Here is a 20462-nt window from a genome sequence, read left to right as displayed (position 1 = left end):
AGATGGAAAGAATGACAGAAATAAAACAAAAAGAGAAGAAATGAAAAGGAGAGAACGTAGATCAGAGTGAGAGGTCAGAGCTGTCAACAGTGACGACTTCATCTCTCCATCCTTTCATCATCATCATCCTTTCTGCCTCACTGTGTGTTTTTAATGAGTCCCATCGGCACACACACACATACTGGCACACATGCACACATCTCGGTCACTGACATGGAGTTGCAGTTGCTCTGAAGCTCTCTCACTCAATAGAGGTTGAAAGAGGATGGAGGGAGGAAGGAAATGCCAGAAGGAAAGAAAGAACAAACATAGGGAAAAGAAAGAAGAACACTGTAAACCACACACACACAGACGCACGCACACACACAGCGTGAAAGAGGCTGGTTTTGATGAAGTTGAGAAGGAGGAGTATGAAGGATGAGAGAACATGATAGTATGCACACGCCTGTGGTTTGTTCTCTCTGTGTAGTTGCGTGTGTATGTGTGTTTGTGTGTCACTATGGAGATGGGATGGGAGGCAGTAGCGGTAGAGTCGGTAGAGCTTCCGCTTGGGAACTGGAGGGTCGCCGGTTCGAGTCCCTGCCGAGGTGCCCCTGAGCAAGGCACCGAACCCTCTATTGCTCCCCCCTCTGCGAAGGGTGGTAGTGTAATGCAATGTAAGTCGCTTTGGATAAAAGCGTCTGCCAAATGATCGTAATGTTATGTCGTAATGAGATGTGCAGAGCAAACAACATATAGCATGATTATGTTTGTCTGTTTATTTGTTTTCAGGTCCAGCGGTTCGTTTCAGCAGCTTCTCCGCCAGTGGGCCGACCCCTCCTCCTGTGATTGGCCAGCACACTGTGCAGGTGCTGCAGGACACCTTGTCTTACAGTGATGATGTCATCAAAGCACTGTTGGAGACAGGGGCAGTGTCCCAGAATGAAATGTCCTGATTGGCTGAGAAACCAAACCAAAAATAAATACATAGATTGCAAAAAAATTTGCAGATCACATTGACGGATTTTGATTTTGATCATATTTGTACTGGAGATTTTTTTTAAATTGTTGTTTGAAAAATTCTGAAAAACAAAACATGTTGAATCATGATTTTGAGATGCTGCTGAAAAAATAAGATGGATCAATGTTTTTCTCACTTTAAAAACTGATTAGTCAGTTCTTTGAATTTTCATTTTATTTTATTAGAGTGATTGTCGTGTTGTTTAGTATGTATTGTGAAGTTCACTGTAGAACTGACTTTTACTGTCTTAGTAGGTCTTGCACAGCAGAAAAATAGTTATTTTCTAGAAAAGTTACTTTCAAACACCCATCCATCCATTTTCCATATCCGGGCGACTCCCACCAGTCTCTCTCTCTCTCTCTCTCTCTCTCTCTCTCTCTCTCTCTCTCTCTCTCTCTCTCTCTCTCTCTCTCTCTCTCTCTCTGGGAGTGACAGATGATGTGTAATGTGTTGCGATGTTGACTGACTGATTCCTGCAGATAGTTTTCTAATGAAAAATGCACTTCTGTTGTTTTACTTGTTTGTGATATTAAATACTCTTTTGCGAAAATGGATAGACAGATCATAAATAAGCGTCTGTGATCTCCGAATATAACAGTTTGAGGAGGAGAAGCTGGTTGTCAGGTTGATGAATTGTTCAGACATCCGGCTGGGAAAACAGATGAAATTAAACAACGTGACGCATTTTGTACGCAGCAAAACCGTCAGGGGAGACACAGATTGACGTGCTTGCTGGAATTTGAGGAGGGGAGCTCAGGTGTGATTCATCACAAACCCAGAGCATTCTGCTCCCTTGGTTTGCTGTGCTCTGCTCCGATTCTTCTTCATTATTACATTGTTAGACACTGAAGTTTGTAGTGGTTGCTAGGTGTTTGGGTGTTCCAGGAAGTCAGTTTGAAAGGAATAGATAGTTGCTATTTTGTTCTCAGTGGTTAAGAATGTGGTTGCTAAGTGGTTGCTATGGTCATACTAGGTTGTTGTCACATTTTGCTGTGGTGATCTGGGTGGTTGGAATGTTGTTTTTAGGTAGTAGGTACTGCTTTGTACTTCAGTGCTTAGAGTGTTTCCAGTAAAACCCTCCTTAATTGATTTCAAGGTGGTGCCACATTAATTAAGCTTAATTATAATAAATACTTCCGTTTTTAAAAATGAATTTGTTAAGGATTACGGTTGTTTTGTTCAAACAGTGGTCCTCTGAAAGTGAACACCATGTTCTCACTCAGCGATTCATTACAAGTGGAAGTCTCGCCTCACTTGGCTCAAGGTCTGTGTGTTCGTTTTGGAGGTGGCAGGGTGTAACTTCCTGCTCTGTGTTATCTCTCTAGAGGTGGTGATGGGGAAATGGAATATTCCTCACACCTAATAGCAAAAAGACAAAAGGCAAACAGACACAAAGCCCAACTAAACTCTATATTCTCTTTGAGCCAGCTGATTGGTCAAAGAGGACTTCAAATAATAAGAAGTTCAAAGTGAAAACAACCTTTCAAGCTGCATTTTTGGAAAGCAATATGCTATATTAATGAAAGAGTAACCCTCACTGTTTTTAAGATGTACATAAGCAAACGTGAACAAGGCTGTGACATGAAGCTGAAGAGAAGGCCACAGGAGAGGATTGCGGGCCAAAGAATGGAACAAACAGACTACTTTTTATTTGTAATCACTTTGGAAGGCATTGGTAAGTTTGTGTTCTCAATTATATGCACATTGTCTTTGCAAATGTTGATGGATAAGTTACGACTCAGACACAAAGAGGTGATCGCTCACAGGTATGTGTGTATGAGCAAGGTTAATTGTTAAAATTGTATTTTCAAAGGTTGATCAATTCTGAGGGCAACAAACTCAGATGAGGAAGAAATGCACGTGGGTGAGTAAGCAGTAGACAGTAAGTTTGGTGTTCCAAAATGTTTCTTTATCAAGCTTCATCCATACATTTGTTCACTTCATCCTTGCACACACACACACACACACACACACACACACACACCATTCCCACACAGGTTTAATGGATTATTCAACAAACAGCCTATCAGTGTGATTGTCTGCCATTGTGTTGATTATGACTCTGATTACTAATTTCGGATTTTCCGAACTTTCTGATTGCATATCAGTGTCCTTATTGAGACAGTGGAAGATTGGTAGAGGTTTGGTTTCAGACTCTTAAGTTACAATTGAAAAGAGAAAGTAAAAAGCTGCAACTGTAATCCTGCTCTCTCTCTCTCTCTCTCGCTCTCTCTCTCTCTCTCTGTATGCTCGCCCAACCAGTTGGCTGCCTCTGTGTTGAACTTGGTGTGTGAGAAAGAAATTCGGATGTACGTAACTCACCAGCTCTTTAAATGTCCCTTATTCCCAGACATCTGGTGTGTGTGCGTGTGCATGTGTGCAAAAGAAGAGGTTTTGCAGCCTAATGTTGTACACAGACCCATTTATGAGGAAAAGGAGGAAAGAGAAATATTAGGTTTGGTCAAAGGGACGAGGTCACAGTCTGATGTTACATCAGAGGATATAAATGTTACTGTAAAAGCCCAAAGGCATATCATTCAACCAAGACCTGTCCTTCAGCAACCATATTAACAATATTACTAAAGTTGCTTATTTTCATCTCTGCAAAATCTCCCAGCATCTCCTCCTTCCTTTATTTTTGTGCGCATGCTTGAAGATCTCAGGAGGCCGGCCTGCTCACTATCCCAACAACCAAGACAAAATCCACGCGCCTTTTCCATAGACTCAACCTTTTTTTACTACACAAATGTAACTTAACTGCGGATACACTGGATGTAAACAAAGTCTCTATTTGCAAAAGAGCGATGAGCTGGCCTAAGCTTAGGTTAGGTTTAGGTTAAGATTGGGTTAGTTAGACCCTATAATCGTCAGTGGTAGTAGTGTAAGTATAGTCAGAGGATGAGGCTTAAAGCAGCTGACTTTCTCTTACTATTCTCTCCTTCTCCACTGTCCTCTATTATCTGGTGTTCAGGCCCTCTGCTGTGCTCCTACTAACCATCTCTCCTGTATGCAGGGCCCCCGCATCCCGAGTGTTGTTTTCCACTTCTGTTTTCCACTTCTCCTGGCTGCCTTGCTATCTCCATGTCAGAATTGAGGTCCCCATGGCATCAGGTCCACACACACAAACACACGCACCCCATCCCTAACTACCTATCGGGTCTGCTGATCTGGCCTCAGTACTCTCTCTCTCTCTCTGGACTCTTATTATTATTCTTATTATTATTATGTATACTATATTGTGTTTTTTGCTATATTACTGTATTTCCATTCACAAAATTTGAGGAATCTCTTGCATTGACTCTCATTACCTTCCCTTTCCTTATACATGAAGGTTTTGGGGAGTCTTTCCTTGTCTTTCTCTGGATCCATCTGTGACTGTGGGCCTGTAACGCCCTTTGAAACATTGTACATGATATTGGGCTATAAAGATCATTTTTATTTGATTTGATTGAAGTGCTAAAAGGCTGTACACTCTGCATCATTAGAATGCAGAATGCATGTGTTTTGATGGTGTTGTCATTGATGTGCCATTCCAGCTCTTCAGCGACTCGTAAATCCTGGTCAGGTTGTGTTTAGTGTTTGTCTTCCAGATGGTGGCACTGTAAGCTCAAAATAACCATGAGTTGGGTTTTTCTTTTTTTCCACAGCGCCACCATCTGGACGGACAGTTCAAACAATGAGTTTGAGAATTTGTCCGTTTAGAAACATTCTGAGCCGCGTATAGAATGTGTTGATTAACATGTAATGTTCAGGGACAATGGCACTAAAATGACCATGCTGCTTGACTTATCTGAACACGCACACGCGCACACACACACACACACACACACACACGCCCACACACACACACACACACACACACACATTCATACAAACAGTGCAAGAGATAAAGTAGGGGTGATAAACAGAGTGACGGTGTAAATTGAAGGTGACATGGATGAGTTGCAGGGTTCAGCTGCAACTCCGGGGAGTATGTGAGGTGTTTATGACGGAAATGCGTGCGCACACACACACACACACACACACACACACACACACACACACACACACACACTCACACACTGTCTGTCAGGGCTCAGGAGTCCCTCAAATGACATCCATCGGGAGTTCCTCTTGGAAACCATTTCCTGTTTCAGGCTTGATGCGCAGATGGGAGAGACAGATAGACAGACAGAGACAGAAAGAGTGAGTTATTGTAAATTCTTCTGTAACTAAAATTTTATATTTATAATTAGGATTAATATTATATAAATTAAATAGAAATTAATTAGCAGTAAACAAAGAAGAGAGTACAGTAGGTGAGTAAATATACTTGGTTACATTCTGGTGGGGGGGGGGCTATAGCTGCAGCAGCTGGATTAGACATTAATGTAGCCGTGACCAATAGTACATTGCTCTACACCCCAGTAGCCAATGGGAAGACAGTCTTGGCACTGTCTAAAAAAATTGACAAACACATATATATACACACACACACACACACACACACACACACACACACACACACACACCTGTGGCCTCCAGTCTATGCAGGATGTGTATTCTTCGTTGCCATAGCAGCAATCATTCACTTATGTTTCTCCTCTTCCTGCTTTTCTATTGTTCTTTTGTCAGAAGCAGTGACCAAGAGATGGATTCAGCACAAAGAGAGAGAGAGAGAGAGGGACCTTTGTCATGGATGGCATTAATATCGGTAATGTTCCTATTTTAGGAAATTATTATTTTCACTTCCACTGCAAAAAACGACAACAGGTCCTTAGCCCGCAGTAAACAGTGGTCAAACATAGGTGCCAGTCTCAATGCCCAAACAGAGTGAGGCAGTTCACTTAATTCCCCTCTGATCCCCAAACCAAACACCAAAAACAACCTGCATTTATGAGGATGGCAGGCTTTCTCTGACAACTGCACTCTTGCTCATTACAGCTCCAACTATACAGTACGTAAATGAGGAAGTACACATCAACTGAAAAAGATGATGCTTGTCCATTCTGAGGTTCTGAGGTATGCTTTTTACATTAAGTCAAGAATATAATGTGATGCACTCTGACTCTGTGCTGGTTTTACCATTAAGGACCCACTATTGCCTGATTCAGGCATTTTAGGCTGACATATATTCCTTAATTAACATCAAGTAGTTAGTCAGACTTAGACTTTGGTAAAAAAGTAATTCCATCTTTAGACTTGGGCTGCTTTCACGTAACATTCTGTGAGCCTTGTGCTGAGCTCGTTGTTCCATTGTTGGATTGTGCAGAGCTGATCAGTGACACACAACCTTGTGGTGTGAGTCACTGCATGGAATCTCCCCTCTCCCACTGCACTCAAAGTTTAACCAAATTCAAATGAATCAAAATAAATCAAATCTGCTTGTGATATTCCAAATGTGCAACCAATGACAGACTAGCTGTGTGTGACTTAGCCAGCTCCCTGTGGCGAGAGTCCACATGTGACTGATAACAATAAGCATATTCTTAATGTTTCCTTCCACTTTCACAAGCTGCAAACTGTCTTATCAACCATGTGACCCAACTAATCTTGATTGATAGCTGAAACAAGTTCTCCTATGTTTCTTCTGGCAAAGATGCTTCTGAACGCCACAGCAGATACACTTATTTTTGTTTTACCTCCATTTGACAAACTTAATCCTTCTTTGCTTCTGTGAATTGTATCAGATCTAAATGATGTGAACACAGATAGCAGATATGCAAGACTTAATAAGGTCACCGGCCGTGTGTGGAGTCCATCAGGCCTGACAGCAGGAAGGAAGATGTTAAAACAGAGGAAGAGAAAGGGAATATGGGTGAGGCTGAAGCAGAGGAATGACTAATCCACCTGTAAACACACTGTAGCACGCAGTAGTTAGTTCTGTGTGGGGCGACTGAGTGCCGCACTATCCAGCTGCTAAAATAAAGCAGCTCCTCTTCTGAAAACTGCTCAGCTTTGGTTTCATATCCAGAATCTGTCAATGCACAGAGTGATGGATAGTGTGCAGAAAAAACACATGGGTGGTTGGATGGTTGGACGTAAAAATATAACATTATAGCATTATAAAAGCTCCATATTATACTGTATCTTTGTCAGATATACACTGACAGCGTTTTATGTTCACCCAATTTTTAATAAAGGGTTAACAGAAACAGAACAGAAAAAGCAACACAGTTTTTAAAAGACATATGCTAACACACATACAAACATACTGTTCAGTTAAATACTGTGCTCAATGTAAAAAAAGTGATGAAAGCTAGCAATACTTTTAAATATGGAAGAGGAGAGCTGAGGTCAAGATGAGATGACTTATAGCGGGAGGGAACAAGTTAGTGATCTTGTGGCCTTGAAAATGACAGTAATATAATTATAGTAATATATGTAATTAAGTTGGGCATTGCAGACATCTGCACTTGATCCTGTGTTCAGAAGTCATATTACTTGTGCTGCTGCAGGAGCCACAGCCAATTCCTCAAAATTCCACGTCATTCCAAGTTGAAAATGTATTGAAAACAGCCTCTTTAATTGCTATGATGTCCTGATGATCTTGTCCCCTTGCATTCTAAGATAATATCAGAATGTTTTGAGATAATTATCTTGTTCCCATTCTTCAACAAGTTAAGTAAGATTCACCCTTTCTATCATCTTGCATTACAGCTTGTTGTCACTCTGCCTTCGAGTCCACCAGCTAAACCCATCACCGTACAATCTGGCCACTATGGACTCTGCAGAGCAGGACGTGCCTAAACAAGCCCCAGCCCTTCAAGGTCAGTGTTTGGTTCACCACTATCAGACCCTTTGGGATGTAGTGGACAAGTTGCTGGAACTCCCTGCCGCTCACAGCTGATCAGTCCCCGCCCCTTTCTGTCTCTATCCATGAATCTTCCATTCCACATCCAGCAAAATTCACTGGGGACAAACACCAGTGAAGCAGCCACGATCACTTACCTGGCTAACCTGTTGGAGGGTCCCCCGTTCAGTTATTTCAATGCTGTCCTCAAGCAAGGCTCCCTGTTCGCCATGTCTTTTGATGCCGAGCTCAAACCAGTTTATGACCACCCAGTATGAGACGGGAAGCCGGTCAGCATCTTATGAAGCTCCGTTAAGGGAAACTCTCAGCCCGTGTGTTTATTAGCCAGTTCGTGGCTTGGCGGTGGAATCTGGTTGGAATGATGGCGCCCTTATCACAGCTTTCCGGAGTGGTTTGAACAGGGAGATCACGGAAGGAAATGGCTCTCCATGGAGACTTAACTTCATTGGATGAGGCAATTAAATTAGCCAATAAAATTGCTGATCACATCAGTCTGTGGCGTGCCGAATCTGCTCCACCTGTGTTCCACTCTGCTCTTCGTTCAGCCCCTCACGGGCCCCTGGAGCCCCATCAGGAAGTGCCGAGTAGTTCTGAGACCAAGCCTATGCAAGTAAACTGAGTTCGTCTGACCCCCAAGGACAGGGTCCACGGAGTGAACTCACAATACTGTTTGTATTGTGGCCAAGCCGGCCATTTATTTTTTTGCCTACTGCCCCGTTCATCCAGCAAAAGGCAGTAGTGGGAGAAATACTGTCAAGCCGTGTAGTCAGCTCTTATCCTCAACTCCGCTTTCAGCTCGACGCCGACCGCGTGTGGCGCGATCAGTCCATTCCTCTTACTGCTTTCATTAACTAAGGGGCAGATGAGAGTTTTAATGACAGTGTGATTTGTCAGCAGTTGGAGACTGAGCCCCTCAGAGTCCCCATTGATACTTGGGCCCTCAATGGAATGCTGTTGTCCAGGGTGGGCTGAAGGACTGTTCCTGTTTCTCTTCATCTGTTGGGAAATCACCAAGAGTTAATTGTTTTTTACATAACTGACTCCATAGTCCCATAATCCCCAGATTGACTGGAATACTGGCAAGATTGTTTCCCGGGGTTCCTATTGTCATACTGACGGCCTTCAGTCTGCCCTAATCCTCCCTTACGAGCCTCTACCAGTGTGTGAGCCTCCAGAGCTGCCCTTAGTTCCCAAGGAGTATCACGAGCAACATGCTATGTCACTCTCCCTGCCCGGTTGTATGATTGTTCCATTGAACTCTTCCTGGAACTTCTGGAACTTTTCTCTCCAGCAGAGGCTTTCTGCCCAGTGCTTTCCAGCTAAAACTCCTTCAGATCCACCCCACCTTTCATGTTTCCCAGCTGAAATGTGTCTGGTCTATCCCTCCCCAGCTGGATGGTGGTCCTGAGGAGTTTTCCTGAGTGGAACATCTTGGACCCCTCACTGATCAGAGACTTTCACCTTCAGCAGATCCCTTAGTAGAGTGTCCTGGACCTACCCTAGTCAGTGGTCAATTGTATTCCAAGATCTCTTCCCCATCCACACTAAAATGGCGTCAGATTAAATCCTTTAGGAGAGATTTTTGGAAAAGTTAGGAAATTGGAAATGCTTTTATTGTGGATGGAATGCCTGAATTGATTTAAAAAAAAAAGATGTGCATTCAAATGTATTTGTGTTAGTGTGAATGGGGCATGAGACTGGTGCAGGAAGAGATGTAGACTTACCTAAGAATAATACAAACTCTGTGATTTGGAAGCGACGATTATGGAATCAGATTCCATCTCAACCCTTACCCTCTGTCTCACAATGGCTGAAGGACACTATGTTTTTTTCTAAAACGCAAGAAAATCAAATACACTTTGAAGGGACACGCCGATAAGTTCTATCACAGATTGCAACCATTTATTTTTTTACTTAACAGATCTACAGGCTATGCCAGTTTATTGACTGGAAACTTGACGTGAAAAAGTTCAACATGTATAGCCAGTGACTGACATTATGAATACACGTCTATTGAGGATTCATTAAATTGAGGAGTACTTTAATTGCACAAGTTATACTTTTGTTCTTATCTACTGTCTGTGCATCCCCTCAAAAATTGTATATTCAGAATATTCCCTTTGGTAATATATTAACATACAACTGAAAACAGTGGGAGTTCTGAAGAAACACAAATTTAATAACTAACAGATGTGGTAAGTAAAAGTAAAGCTCATAGAAATTGGGGCAGTAAAGTCTCTTCTCTTGCCACCTATCATCTCCACTAAGCCTGGAATTACTGTATAGTCACACATGTAAGTGTCAGAAGAAATTATAGAAATGTTTATCTAAATAATGAAAATTGTCAGAATTTCGCAGAAAACATCAACAATTAATATGTAGGGCAAACTGCAAGGATGTCAGAAGTTACAGTACATTACACTGGACACTAATGTAAGATTATTGAGGAAATAAAATCCTCCAACCTTGAAATAATAGATGACATGTAACCAAAACTGAACCAAAAGTAGAGAATAAAGCACAGAGACAAATGAATGAAACAAACGGGTGCAGTGAGAAAAGGGACAACGGGTCACCCCGGGTAACGTTGGCCTCACACCACCCAGTCTGTTAGAGAAAAGAATAGAGAGACATCAGAGGAGGCACAGACAGTCACACACAGGGACAGAAAATGGATCTAGCTAAACCCAGTGAGGCCGACTATTTGTGGGCAGTGGTTTCTGCTTTTGTCTCGAATCAGAAATATGAAACTAATAAATGTAAGTGTCCCAGCATATGCAAAGCATCAATGAGCACTAGGACCTTGAGGGTGAAAAGAGGACAGTTTGACATTTGTTTGACACTTTGGTCACAAATCAGAAATATGAAGAAATATCTGAGGAAACTTCTTAAAAAAATTCACCAGCTGGTTGCTAATACCTTACAGGATGTTTGCTATATTGCTACCATCAAGTTTCTGACATGGTTTCCAAGGTATTCCCTGTGGTTGTTTAGTTCCTGCTAGGTGGTTGTCACATTGTTTGAGGGGTTGCCAGCAGCTGCAGTAGTAGGCATAATAATCAGAGATTGGCTACTCTATGGCCATGCAAACCAAATATGCACGTAGATTGTGCAAAAGGAAATGTCATCTGATCTACAGATGTTTCAAAGGAAAACACTGACATTTCAGATAATCATTTTGTTCTTCATCTCCCCCAGAGTCAGATGAAAATGAGGATATCAGTTTATCCCATTCAGAGGTAGGACCATAATGTGTATAGTTTAGCACAAAGTCAAGCAGCTGGCCTGTTTGGCATCAACTAAACATTTCTGAATGTTATTTCAAAATTGTGCAGCATCTGAACTCACTTTGGTTTCTAAATTTACAGTAGTCTGTTGTTTGAGGGCACTAATCATTTGCAAGTACCTTGAAAAGTGGAGGATTTTATGGAGTTTGGTTAATACTAAAGACATTACCCGGTGTTCCTTGTACTTAATGTCTGAATTGCTTCCCAGTAAATGAGATGCTTAATCATGTGACTTTGCTTCCAAACCCTGGATATTTTATCACCGGGGTGAACCCGAAAAACAAAAAACGAATACAAAAATAAAACAAAGTCTCTAATTCAGACTACAAAAACATCTGTTCTGGTTTTCACCCCAAGATGTTCCACTCCATCTGTTTCTCTGGGTTACGATGGGGCAGCGACTCAACGAGACAATGGGAACAAGATGGTGGAAAAGAGGTGACAGCGGTCAACATCTCTCCAGCCATCAGAAATGAATGGACTTTGGGAAAAAGCACTGAAGGATTGTATTATTGGCTTTAAATGAGATCTATTGTGCGAGAAAATACACAACACATTGGAATAATGGAACGCAGAAACGGGTGGTTTTATCTGATAGCAGTAGCATGCTAGCCTGGAAAGACTTAGATCTCTGTCTGGGATCCAGTCTGCTGCTGTTTTCCGGAGGGACCAACACGAAGGGCTTTCCCACCATCAAACACCTCTGAATCAATTCAAGACTGAAATCTGGTAAACAGAGAAAGTCCAAATGGTCTTGGAGGAAGAGTTTGGCTTTGGGGTAACATATTGGACTCAATTGATGAGGTCTGAGCCTGACACCAGACACTTTGAATCAGTTCACCAGACACCCTAGACACCTGATTTGGCCCCTCTTTCCAAACACGAAGAATGTTTTAGCTGCATACTGTTATATCAGCACACCAAATGTGAACAGTCACTCACATTGAAAAAAGTTGAGGACTTTTTTCTATCTTTTTGTTGGTTTTCCCCCTGCACATATGAAATCATCATACAAGCAACACTAAGGTCATTTGACTCACCACAGTTACATTGTCATTTCAACATATTTTTGCTGGCTGTGATTGGTTGCTGTCACTGTGTTTGTTATTCCTTTGCCCTAATGCACCCGTACATCACACATCCTTGCTGTCTTCTTTCTTTTCCTTTGTGGCTTGTATTCCTTTCTTCCCTTCTTCATGTATGAAATAATCTCAAAACTTCTCCCATAACTGGAGGCTCATTGTAATGCCAGATGCTTTCTTCAGTATAAATATTCAGCAACAAAAATGAAGTGTGTTCAGTTGTTAGAAGAAGATTATGTTGGGAAGTAAAGAATAGAAACTTTTGACTATTCTATATCTATATCTCTATCTATGCAGTCCAATGATTCTGGTGAACACTTGCATACAATAGGACCTCAGTGTTGTCTGACAGGTTCGTCAGTCTGATATAAAACAGGACAGTCACAGATGGGACACACACACAGCTGCTAAATATTAAATATTAAACCCTCTATTGTTTCATATTCAAACTGTCTTTTGTGTTGTATGGCTGTTTGAGTCTTATGTTGTCCTCTCCTGTTCCGACACAGCAGAGAACTCTTATGTGTGGATGTCAAACAGCTACACACCCTTTCATGGTTTACAGCTTTTTGCTACCTCCAGGTCAGCGGCAAAGAAACTATTTCTTTCTCAGCCCATCTGTTCATCCAACTCTGTGGTCCACAGAAAGAGATCAGTCAGAGTAAACAAATTCAGTCCAATTTTCCGTCAATACTCCAGAGTCTCCAGAGCAAGAACTGCTGCAATGATTTTCAGTACCTTTTGACCTTTCCTCTGAAGAATGGACAGTGTTTTTTGTTTCAGTGGCTCTGTGGCTAGAACAACAGCAAGATGGTTACGGGTTCGATTCCCGGCCAGGTCCTTTCTGTTGTGGAGTTTGATGTATTTCTGTGCATTTGCTCCCCGTATTTCCTCCCTCCCCCAAAGGACATGCATCTTAGGTGAATCGGAAACTCTAAATTGCCCTTAGGTATGAATGGGAGTGTGGCTGAGTCGTCTTTCTGTGTGTGTGTTTGTGCTACTATAGGCCGATGACCTATCCGGGCTGTTCCCTGCCTCTCGCCCAATGCCTGCTGGGATAAGCACCAGAACCTAGAACCTCCAGCACCTAAGAGGATAAGTGGCTATGGAGAATGAATGAATAACATGATTGAGGCAAGTATAGTATATAATTTCCCCTCAGGGATCAAAATAAATTACCTTTATAGTTTAAGACATCACTCACATGTCATACCGCTGAAACTTAGCAGCACAAACTGAAACAAGTCTTTGATTGTTGTGTGACGTGCAATAAGGAAATACTAGCAAATGCTAAAAAGAGCCGTTAACAGGTGTTGATTAATGAAGTTGCATGATGCAGTTTGCCTCAAACGACATGTCAAATCTGGAGCTCCACGTTATGAATTAGTTTTCACAGTGTTTTGTTTCTGATTTTGTACGGTAAATTTTGGATGTGTCATTTTTGGTAACAGATGTTGTGTTTTAGACCGTGCATGTGTTTAAGAGGATAGATTACAGAGTTTCATGGGCTTTTGCAAAGCGTGTGTGTTTTGGATGCAGTGTTTTCTTGTGGCTTCAGCTGGAACCTAAAACACAGATCAATTGTCTGATTACATTTAGTTCAGGACACACTCCTGTTCTTCTGCAAATAAAGATGCACGCACGCACGCACGCACGCACACATATAAACATACAAGAGGACAAACGGTTTGAAAGCATGAAGTCACTGATCTGGGCGTGTGTGTGTGTGTGTGTGTGTGTGTGTGTGTGTGTGTGTGTGTGTGTGTGTGTGTGTGTGTGTGTGTGTGTGTGTGTGTGTGTGTGTGTGTGTGTGTGTGTGTGTGTGTGTGTGTGTGTGTGTGTGTGTGTTATATAATGGTAATATGATCAAGGTATTTACAATATCAGTTACAGTGTGTGTAAAGGTCCCCCATGTGCCCTGATTGACCGTGTGTGTTTCTAAATGTGCTCCATGTGTGTGGGGTGTGAGCTCTGCAGCTGGAGGAGACACTAACCAATAAACACACACACACACACACACACACACACACACACCCAGCTGTGAGGTCAAAGGTCAGGCATTGGTCGGATGGAAACTGTCTTGGTCCATTTCCACTCCTGTAATAGATGAATACATTTGTCTTCGTCTGTGTGTGTGTGTTGGGGGGGGATGTAACGTGGCAAACCTAACTTTCTGAAACAGTCAACCTTTCACAATAAAATCCCTCCTCTAATTCAGTTTTATTAAAATTACTTTCTATAACCAAGCAGGATTACTATTATATGTGTGTGTGTTGAAAGTTGGAGTCTGTTGTCGGTGTTCTCCAGAGAAATAAAGTTTAAAGCAGAACTGGGGCCATATTTTTATTTTACCGCCTGCTTTTCCTTTCCTGCCTGCTTTTCATTTCCCTTCCGCGTGTGAAATCATTTTCCTTAAGTGATCCCCCCCCCCCTCCTCCCTGTCTGTCTCTTTGTGCGACTCTCACTCTGTCTGTCCCCCCTTTTTAAGCCTCTGTCTGTCTCTCTCTGTTTTTGTCTCTCTGTCTCTCTGTGTCTGTCTGTCTGTCTGTCTGTCTGTGTAAAATATTGACATACAGCATTTTTTGTTTCTCACTGATTGAAAGGACACCTGTGATGAATCAGTGTGTGTCTGTGTGTGTGTGTGTGTGTGTGTGTGTGTGTGTGTGTGCTGGAGGTGTTGTAGGTGCTTTCCCCTCTTTTCAGTTGAGCTGCGGTGAACCGACCTCAACCTCCTCCTCTGTCATTAAGATGGAAAACAAGAGGATTTACCTAAATGTCCTGGCTGCCCCTTTAAGGTCAGTCCCAGTCAGACCCTGTGGGTCATAAAGCCGCGTCTGGGTGAGTAATAGTCAGGTGTATGTGTTTGTGTGTGTTGTCTGAAGTGCTGCCACAGGCGGACGGGTGTGTTCTGTTTACAAAGCACCATGGGAAATTTGGGGTGTGATGGTTTCTAAAAGCTGTGTGAGTGTATGTGTGTGTGTGTGTCTCAGATTGTCGTCTTCAGCCAAACTGCAGCAGCTGTGTCTGTCTAGAAATGTCAGGCCAGGGGTGTGGACGGATGAGAGAATCCCTCGTTTTGTTTTCATCTCTTCTCCCTTTGTTTTATTTCAGTTTGTTTTCATTTGCAGCCTGACACGCAAGCTATTTAATGAACCGAACCAGCATTTGGACATTTGACACAATGTCTGTCTTGTTCTAGATGCTCATCTTTGTCCTCAGTGTCCCATTGGTTAGCTCAGATGTCCCTCTGCTTGTTCCAAATGACTCTCCTCAGTTTAAATGCCCCTCTGGCTGACCCAAATCTCTGTTTGACCTGGGGGCCCATCTCTCTGTCTCTCTGTCTTTTCAGCTCAAAAGCCCCTGTGGTATTCTCAAAGCCCCTCTCTTTGTCCAATTACCACTCAAGTTGAACCAAATGCCTCTCCAGTCAGGTCAAGTACCCTCCTCACTATCACAGAGGTCCCTGCTTTCACCCAAATACCTGCCCGTTGCCTCAAATGCCTCTCTGGTTTGCTCAAGAGCCCCTATGGTAACATCAAGTGCCCCTCTTTACATCCAGATGCCCCCTGATTATCCCAAACGCCCCTATGGTTTTCCACAAACAGCTCTTCTTTGTCCAGATGCCCCTCTGGTTGAACCAAATACCTCTCTATTCATTCCAAGTGTCCCTCTTTGTCCTCAAAATCCCTATCTCTGTGTAGAAATGTGCCCCTCTAGTTGTCCTCAGTTGTGACCCTATGGTACCACCACGCATGACCTCATCTGAAATTCATGTCACAGTCTTGTGTGCTGTGTTATATTCCAACGCAGGTATATGAGTGTGTATGATGTCATTGAGTTCAGAACCTCATAGAGCTGACAGAGCGTGAGCAGAGGAGGACTGGATGTACCGACAATGACATTCAATCGATCTACCTGCCTGTGTGTGTGTGTGTGTGTGTGTGTGTGTGTGTGTGTGTGTGTGTGTGTGTGTATGTGTGCGCGTGCGTGTGTGTCTGGTATTAATGAAGATGTGAGATGAAGTGTGAGTTGAATTTTGAAGCAGGAAAGCACTAAATGCACGATGACCACTGTGTGTGTGTCTGTGTGTGTGTGTGTGTGTGTGTGTGTGTGTGTTTTGTGTTCAGGAACATGCAGTTCTCCCTATAGCACACTTGTCATCTCCTTGTCTACACTCGACCTGCCAACACACACAATAACATGCTTCCAGTTCACACTTTGTGCTACCAACCTAAACACATTATTTAATCATTAAATGTCTGAATATGATCTCATCAAATATCCATGAGAGAAAGTGTTGGGCCTAGTAGTGCACCAAGAAATGGCAGTGAAACAATGAAGGAGAAATTGATAGAAAGAAAGGAAATATTGAAAGAGGAGATGAGAGAGAAGGAAATAAATTAAGAAGAAAACAAGGATGAGCAGACCAAGAGAATGAAAAAGCGTAGCAGTCAGCTTTCTGATAAATGCAATGCAAGTGTGTGTGTGTGTGTGTGTGTGTGTGTGTGTGTGTGTGTGTGTGTGTGTGTGTGCACCCTCACACATTTGCTTTACCCTCATAACTGTACCTGTGGGCACACACACACACACACACACACACACACACACACACACACACACACACACACACACACACACACACACACACACTCACTCTTCCCCTCGGCACACATGCTGAAAATGAATCATCCTTTACACCCACATAAACACAAATATTTGTTCCTGACACACAGAAACAAACACACAGATGTGAAGGTGTTAACGTCCTATGCGGAGCTTACGCGGCGAAAACGACCCAGCGCAAGCAGAGAGGGACGACAGCTGTCATCAAAGTAATTTAAAGTCACTAAATGCAGTTTAGCTGTTGTCAGTGCAGGAGCTGCAGTCCTCTGTGAGCAGATGATTGTGTTTATGTCGGCCTCAGCACAATCCAGCCTGCTGTTTGTTTTAGTGCAGAGACCAGGATGTGTTTAAGCTGGCTGAGGGCCCGTGGAACTGTGGTGCTTTGGTACCTCAGAGGAAGTTTACCTTCTGCACAGATATAAAGTTTCCTCTTGTCCAGTCTTCCTTTTAAATTCATTTTATAATAATATCTGGCTGGTAAAAGTCAATATAAACACTTTTTTTCTTGATTTTCTGCTCTGGGGTTTTTTAGACCTGCAGTCTGTTTGTTCTGCTCTGAATCCGTCGGTGAGGTTTTACTTTTGGTTCAGGTTGATTTCACACAGAAAACGTTGAAACACTCAGGCTGCTCATCGGTCAGATATGTGTGAGTGCTGGAGCGAGTTTATTATGCCGAGATAACGAAATAACACGGAACAAAGATGGAATGGATGGAATGTGGTCCATAAAGTTGAGGCTGGTTTTGACTTGAAGATGTGAAGAAGATGTGCTGCCTTCAGAAAGCTCAACATATTCAGCAAACACAGGCTTTGCTACAGATAATCAAAGTGGAGTCACGTCACATTAATGAGACACAAACTAGTTCAGATAGTCCACATGACATAATTATATTTGGCCAAGGCTGAACTCACATAGGTGAGAAAAATTACAAGTCAAGATCAACGTTTTGTCTTTACATCTCTAAATAAGGCCGTTAAACTATGCTGTGTGTGTGTGTGTGTGTGTGTGTGTGTGTGTGTGTGTGTGTGTGTGTGTGTGTGGTTTATGTATACTGTGACTCAGCCCGGGGAGTGCTGAAGTGTGTTGAAGAGCCTTACATAAACATAAGGGTGCTAATATTTGTTTACGTAATATTTGACATTATTTAACACGTGAAACAACCACTCATATTTTCTATACATTCTGCATACAGATGGGATTGTATAGCAGGTGTGCGTGTATGTGTGTGTAAGAGAGAGAGAGAGAGTGATATATAGAGAGAGAAGGCGTGCAGTATGATGCGCCATTTAGGACAAACTCCATGTTACATTAATACACACACTAGTGAAACCACACATAAATGCAGCTCTCAAACACACAAAAGAGAAACCTCCCACATATACACTCTTGAAATTGCACACACATTCTGGTAAAAGAGCACACACACACACACACACACACACACACACACAAGTAAAAGCGTACAAGTATCACTATGTACATGTATGATTATACTTGTGTGAATGTGAGGTGGTAGTAGTGTGTGTCTGTGTGTGATAATACCTGTACATGTGTGCGACTATACTTGTCTGAATGTGAGGTAGTAGTAGCAGTGGGTTTGTGTGTGTGTGTGTTAATCCCTGTCTCACGTGAGGCTGTTGACGTCAGAAGTGCATTTCTCTGGGTTGGGCAACAAGCAATTCAGTTCTTCTGTTGTTTCCTAATCACCAATGACACCGTTGACATTTCTATGCATTTCATTTAAAGGCTGGATCTGGCATGATGCTGAGATCAAACGATACTTATTCTAATGTTGTATGTTCCAACTCTCCAGAAACTGGGGCTGGGAAAGTAGCTTACACTTTGAATTTTATTTCCAGAAAATTGGCAAAGACCAAAAGTCCATCCTGCACTTAGATCAGTGTCACATAATAAAGATTATGTTAATTAAACATTACAAAACGTCTCTTTTGTTATGAAGTGACTTGTTGTATGTATAGGATGTATATGTCTCTGCAAACACAAGCCTATAGGAAGAAGATTGAGCAGTCACATGCAGATAAGTAATCAGATGAGCTGTCCTATTTTTTATGATTTTATCTATCCGTCTTGTTGATTGAATATCACCTGTGATCCAGTCAAAACCTTAGATTGTATTATAAATAAGTATTATTCTTATCATTAATGTCTTAGTTGCAGCTCTCCTAACTCTATTTGCTTTCTTTCAATGTTTTGTCTTTTTTTTTCACCCTCTCTCTGTCTCTCTCTCTGACACCACTTCCCAATAGCAGTGCCACTGGTGCTCTCTCTCTCTCTCTGTGTGTGTGTGTGTGTCTGTGTGTGTGTGTTTGATCTGGATGAGACCTTTTGTCTGTGTCGGCTGTCAGTTCCGATGTGTTTCCCAGACCTCACACACATACACACATGCAAGCACATACACACAAAGGTCAGCCAAACAGAGAAGTGACTCAGCTTTCCCAGTGGACACACACTTCCATTACTGGCATGTTCCTCCATTTTTTTCCCTTTTTCATTCATAACACACCGTATTTGAGTCCGGACCAGTTTGACCGGTTTTTGCTCCCCTCAAAGATAAAGGAGTTTCTGTAAACCATCTTATTGCAGACCAGCTTCATCCACAGCATTGTAGGAATATGTTACATACACATAAAACATATAGAGAATAAATGCATACATGCATAAAGACTGAGCTCTGAAACACTCTGAAGGAAGTCTGGAATGGTCTTAGACAAGTTTTGGAACGTCTCAGAAACAGTCTTAAAAAATTTGGAATAGTCCAGAGAGGCCTGGAAAATATTTTCATGAGTTTCAGAGAAATGTTTTAAGGACCATGAGGGTTTATATCTTCACGTTCTTTTTTTTTAAATGAGGTCAATAAAAACACAAACATTGCAGACTGCGGAGTTGTTATTTTTTAGGAAGGTGCTGGATTTTGAGATTTGCTTTTTGTAGAGGTTGTGTGAGCTTCGGGAGGTGTGAGCTCGCTGACAATGTCCACATGTCCTCGTTATTAAGTGCAGGATTAAGGCAAAGCTCTGTTTGTCCTCTCCAGGCTCCCATCATGTAAATACAACTGGATTAGTTTACATATCCTTTACTTTCACTGGCTCTATTCCTCCGTCCACAACATCAATCTATACTTCTTTCTTTCTTTCTTTCTTTCTTTCTTAGATTACATCTTTCTTTCACACATAAGGTCGTCATATGTGTTTTGTCTCCGTCTTTGTTTGTGTGCATGCAGGTGGTACGTCTCTCTTACTTTCTGTCCCTCCATCACCATTTCTGTGTGTGTTCATTGTGTGCGAATTGGAAACCATCTGTTTCTGTTCACACAGAGATGGATTGGAGATCACAGAGTGGGACTTTGGCAGCCATTCTCTTCTTCTTCTGTTTATAATAATAGCTGGTCTCATAGGACCCCCCCAACACACACACACTACCCGTCTGTCCTGCCCTGTAGAAGCAAACAGCAGCAGCTACCTTTTACAGTTTGGAGGGTCAAAGGTCAGGTTGTTGTTAAATTTTTTCCGATCCTGTTTGGAGCGATCGATCATCCTCTTCTTCACTTTCAGCACATTTCTATCTGTAAAGATGTTCAAACATACATTTTTACAACGAATTATTGACTTTGATGCTGTGAACATTTTATTTTTATTTTTGTAATTTCACATTTCATT

At 42.2% G+C, this 20462-nt stretch overlaps 1 protein-coding gene across 3 annotated transcripts in view; it reads left to right on the top strand.

Moving 5' to 3' along the window:
- The window catches only part of sugct (succinyl-CoA:glutarate-CoA transferase), a 40329-nt gene extending 39234 nt beyond the window's left edge, over positions 1-1095 (top strand). For all 3 annotated transcript variants that reach the window (XM_076158010.1, XM_076158009.1, XM_076158011.1), the window contains one exon: positions 772-1095. In XM_076158010.1, the coding sequence (XP_076014125.1) occupies positions 772-935 (164 nt within the window). In that variant the 3' untranslated portion in view covers positions 936-1095. The remainder of the gene's footprint in view (positions 1-771) is intronic.
- Positions 1096-20462: the final 19367 nt, after the last annotated feature.

This window comes from Genypterus blacodes, unplaced genomic scaffold (genome assembly GCF_046128005.1).
Source record: "Genypterus blacodes isolate CSIRO-AG114 ecotype Tasmania unplaced genomic scaffold, CSIRO-AGI_Gbla_v1 ptg000076l_1, whole genome shotgun sequence".
NCBI lineage: Eukaryota > Metazoa > Chordata > Actinopteri > Ophidiiformes > Ophidiidae > Genypterus > Genypterus blacodes.
This window is presented reverse-complemented; position numbering and strand designations above follow the sequence as displayed.